Raw genomic sequence first — 5189 nt, 5'->3', positions numbered from 1 at the left:
ACTCTCTTTGAAAAGTTTTTTTTTTATTTTGGGACTTGTGCATTTTTTTTAAACTTTTCAAATATTTTTTCTTAAAATTGAGCTGAAATATATTCACGTTTCACCCAGTCGCTCTCAATTTTCAAGGTTCTTTTGAGAACCCTTGTGTTTTCTCAATAAAATTTTGAAAAATTCTTTTGCTTGAATTGATTTTTGAAAGTTTTTTCAAATTAATTCTGAAAACGCAAAATTTAATAACGTTTTCACCCAGTCGCTCTCAATTTTCAAGGTTCTTTTGAGAACCCTTGTGTTTTCTCAGTAAAATTTTGAAAAATTCTTTTGTTTGAATTGTTTTTTTTTTGAAAGTTTTTTCAAATTAATTCTGAAAACGCAACGTCTCTTGTTCCCGATCATGTCAAAATTAGGCGATTTTATTTTTGCGACAGATTTGCTTGTCAAATTTCATGCTTCTGCAAAGGAAGTGCCTGAAACCAGCCATTCAGTTACGACATTAGAGGCACGCATATCTGAACTGAAAGATTTATGGAAAAATGTTAAAGAGAATTATGCTCAATGCGCTCGTTATGTCCCTACTCTTGAGGAAGAACCACTCGATATAGATGCAATAGAATCAAAATACCGAAAGAGCAATGAAACGCATGTCAATTGCTTAGGATTGTTTCTTGAGTTCCAAAACAAACTGAAATTTGCACCTGTGGTAGTTAAAGAATTTACATCTGTCACACAGAAACTAGGGTCTTCTCACTGTATCAAATTACGACACCGATGTGTTTCGTGGTGATTATATCTCTTGGTCTGCATTTCGCGACATGTTCGATGCGGTTTATATTTTACACCCTAAGTTAGGTGAAGTGGAAAAACTATTCCATCTTCGTTGTAAGACAAGAGACGAGGCAATTAGGACTGTCAGTCAGTTTCCTTTAACAAATGCTAGCTTTGCACTTGCCTGGGCAGCTTTGCGTGCCACATATGAGAACACTCGTATTCTTGTTAACAACCAGGTCAAAAACATTTTTAACTTGCCTACAGTTCATAAAGAGAGCGCAAAATCTATTCGAACCCTCCAAAGTAAAATTAATGACTCTCTAGCCGCACTTAAAGCTCACCATGTCGATACCACAAATTGGGACAGAATCCTTGTGTTCGCCTGTTGCAATAGGCTGCCTAAAACCACATTATCTCTTTGGGAACAATCTTTAGAAGATCCAACAAAAGTACCAACTTGGAACAAATTAGACAAATTCGTAAATTCACGATTCCAGACCTTAGAATCTATTTCAGATACCACTTCTTCAAAACCAATATCACAGAATTTCCAACAGGAAACAGTCCATATTGTAAGGGCGCTCATTGATCCAGGTTCCGAAGTATCCTTCATTTCGGCAGCTGTTCAAAAACGTCTGAATTTACCATATATCGACAGAAATACAAATATTTCTGGAATCAGTGGAAATCTCTCTATCTCTTCAAAGAAACTTTGTTCTTTTTCAATCACTTCAGCTAATTCCCCTCAAGTCACTATTTCAGCAAGCGCCATTGTGCTTAAAACACTCACTAACAACCTCCCAAGTTCATCTTTCTCGGTAGTAGATCCTTCAACATAACAGTAACCAAGTCATCCAACTGTAATAATGAAGTACGCAGATTGTGGGAATTAGAAGAACTGCCCTTTACAATTATTCGTTCTAAAGAAGACTGTTTCTGTGAAGAACTGTATAAAACAACCACCTTCAGACGCGCTGATGGCAGGTTTGTTGTCCGACTTCCCTTTAAGCCGCAAACTTCAAAGACCGGTTTAGGTCACTCCAGGTTTATTGCCCTTAAACAGTTATCTAGGACTGAAAAATCTCTAGCCTCAAAAGAAAATTTGAAATCCCAATATTCAAAAGTCATTTCTGAGTACCTTTCTCTAAATCACATGCGGAAGGTTACTCCATTGGAGCGCATTGAAATAAAAAAATAAATGAAGAAAAATGAATGAATGAAAAATAAATGAAGAAGGTCATGTAAAGACATTTTATTTACCGCATCACACGATAATAAAACCAGAAAGTACTTGGACAAAAGTACGTGTCGTCTTCAATGCGTCCAATGCCTCGTCAAACGGTGACAGTTTAAATGATTTATTGTATCCTGGCCCGATTTTACAACAAGACTTATCATCGTTAATCATTCGCTGGCGATTCTATAAATATGTGTTTAATGCAGACATAGAAAAAATGTACCGACAAATTCTGGTCAACCCACGGGACACTCCCTTTCAACGAATTCTTTTCCGCACTTCCCCTCACTTGGAAATTGAAGATTACGAACTCCTCACAGTGACATTTGGCGTAAATTGCGCCCCTTACTTGGCTATCCGTACCCTACTGGAATTGGCAAAAATTGGAAAAACCAATTTCCCTCTTGCGTCAAAAATTCTTCAGTCAGAGTTTTATGTCGATGACGTTTTGTCCGGCGGTCATAATATTCATTCTGCTAAAAAAGCTCAAGCTGAACTTATCAGTCTTCTCGATTCAGCAGGATTTCCACTCCGGAAGTGGACTTCTAATACTCCCTGTTTACTCGAACATTTACCTCGAGAACATATTTTGAATGAAAATTTTTTGAAACTAGACACTGACAGTAATACAAAAACATTAGGGATACGTTGGAATGCCAAAGGGGATAATTTCTACTTTTCCTTTCAACCAATAGTTTTACCCGAAACTCCCACCAAACGAGAAGTTTTTTCTGAAATATGCCGTATTTTTGACCCTGCAGGTTGGTTAGCTCCCGTTGTCATAGTTGCAAAAATGCTCATGCAGCGAGTCTGGGCAGAGCATACTGACTGGGACGATCTTCTTGAATCTGACTCCTTTAAAATTTGGAAAAATTTTGCGGAATCATTAAATGACATAAAACAAATTGAAATACCCCGTTGGGTAAACTATTCACCCTCGTCAGAAGTCCAATTTCATGGTTTCTGTGACTCCTCAGAAAAGGCATATGCTGCCACTTTATACATAAGCGTTCGTCAGTCTAACGGAACTTTCTCTTCTCACTTGCTCTGTGCAAAATCAAGGGTTTCACCCATTAAATCTGTGTCTTTGCCTCGCCTTGAGTTGTGTGGGGCACTTCTACTTTCAAAAATGGTAAAAATTTACGTCTCAAGTTTTCCTGTTCACGCATACCAGACCTTTTTATGGACCGATTCGTCAATAGTATTAGCTTGGCTTAAGAAACCACCCTGTGTTTGGAAAACTTTTATTGCAAATCGTACTAGCGGAATTTTAGAAAATGTTGGAAACATCACTTGGAGACACGTGAAATCAGCCGAAAATCCAGCGGATTTAGCCACTCGGGGTTTAATGGCCATTCCACTTTTTGGTGGAATGGCCCCTCTTGGCTTTGCCAACCTCTCTGTCTTTGGCCAGTAATCTCTCCTATAGAACCCCTTGTCGAAGACCTCGAGGAAAAACCAGTTGTTTCCTTGATATTTCAAGAACGTTCAGAAGACATTCTTGATCATTTTTCATCTTTACCTCGCGCTATGCCTGTCATTTGCTACATATTCTGTTTTTACTTTAAAATATCCAAAAAAAAACACCCAAAAATTCCCTTCATAAAGCATTACTCCTCAAGAAATGCAGTTTGTACAAAATCGTTGGATACTGCAAGCTCAAAGAAATTACTATTCAACGGAACACTCTCTCTTAACGGAAGGTAGACCCATTCTCTAAAAAAGTTCACTTATTTCGTTTAATCCATTCTTAGATTCAAATCATCTCATTAAGGTCAACGGTCGACTCTCCCAGTCAGATCTTTCCTATAACGAAAGACATCCGCTTATTCTCCCTCATAGTTCCAGATATTCGTTTCTCCTCACTCAATTTATTCATAAAATTTCATTGCACGGTGGCAATTCTTTGATGTTGCGACTTATCCAACAAGCTTTTTGGATTCCAAAACTAAAAGACCTCATAAGATTCTGTATACGCAACTGTAAAATCTGTGTCATTCAAAAAAAGGTGTTGAGCCTGCAATTGATGGCTGCTTTACCACCTGAACGAAGCACTTTTTCCTCGCTTTTCACTTTTACAGGGATAGATTTCGCCAGCCCTTTTGTAATTAAAACTTTCAATGCAAGAAATTGTCGCATGTCCAAAGGCTATGCTTGTGTCTTCGTTTGTTTTTCGACTAAGGCCATTCACCTTGAGGCCGTCAGTGATTTATCGTCTGAAGCATTCTTGGCTGCATTTGCACGATTTGTAGCAAGACGCGGTTTACCTAAAGGAATGTTTTCGGACAACGGTACCAATTTTGATGGGTCTGATGTGATTTTAAGCAAAGAGTTCAAAAAATTTATTAGTTCAATTCCACAAGAAACTCAATCCTCTCATGGTGTGCAAGGCCTTAAATGGAATTTTATTCCTCCAGGTGCTCCACATATGGGGGGTCTCTGGGAGGCTGGTGTAAAAAATTGCAAAAGTCACCTTCGGAAACTGGGGACCAGTTCAAAACTTACATTTGAAGAATTCTCAACAGTATTGGCTCGCATTGAAGCATGTTTAAACTCACGTCCAATTTCGTCAATGTCCAATGATTCCTCGGATCTATTGGCTTTAACTCCGGGTCACTTTTTACGCGGTAGTCCACTTTTAGCATTCCCTGAGCATAATCTGGCTGATGCCAATTTGTCCCTCATCAATCGATGGGAAAAAGTTAAATGCCTCCAACAACAATTCTGTCGTCGATGGAAAGACGATTATCTTAAAGAACTTCATCAGAGACATAAGTGGCAATCGCCTCAAGAAGATATCAAGTTAAATGACCTAGTAGTTGTGAAAAACGAAAATCTTTCTTCCACTGAATGGCGCCTTGGGCGTGTTGTAAATGTACACCCCGGCCCTGACGGAAGAGTGAGAGTGGCGACGCTTCGCACGCAACTCGGCGAAATTAGCCGGCCAGTTGTAAAACTTTGTCTTTTGCCCATGAAATAAGTATATAAATCTCTTATTTTTTTTGTCAAAAAAATTATGCCTTTCAATTTATAATTAGAACTTTATACTTACTCTTTTTACAAAAATTCAAAATTTGCTTTGGGCGCTTCACGCCAAAAAATAATTTTCATTTTTTTTTCTTTCATCAATCTTAATTAAAATCTCTTTGGCGATTTACGCCAAGGAGGGGCAGTAATGTTAACGTAC

The 5189-nt window shown here is 38.2% G+C and overlaps 1 protein-coding gene across 1 annotated transcript; it reads left to right on the top strand.

The window, feature by feature from the left end:
* The first annotated feature begins 4139 nt into the window (after positions 1 to 4139).
* LOC129908443 (uncharacterized) lies at positions 4140 to 4982 on the top strand. The gene has a single exon (XM_055984911.1). The coding sequence runs from the start codon at positions 4140 to 4142 to the stop codon at positions 4980 to 4982; it is 843 nt and encodes a 280-aa protein (XP_055840886.1).
* The last annotated feature ends 207 nt before the right edge of the window (positions 4983 to 5189 follow it).

Source organism: Episyrphus balteatus, chromosome 1 (genome assembly GCF_945859705.1).
Source record: "Episyrphus balteatus chromosome 1, idEpiBalt1.1, whole genome shotgun sequence".
NCBI classification, from domain to species: domain Eukaryota; kingdom Metazoa; phylum Arthropoda; class Insecta; order Diptera; family Syrphidae; genus Episyrphus; species Episyrphus balteatus.
This window is presented reverse-complemented; position numbering and strand designations above follow the sequence as displayed.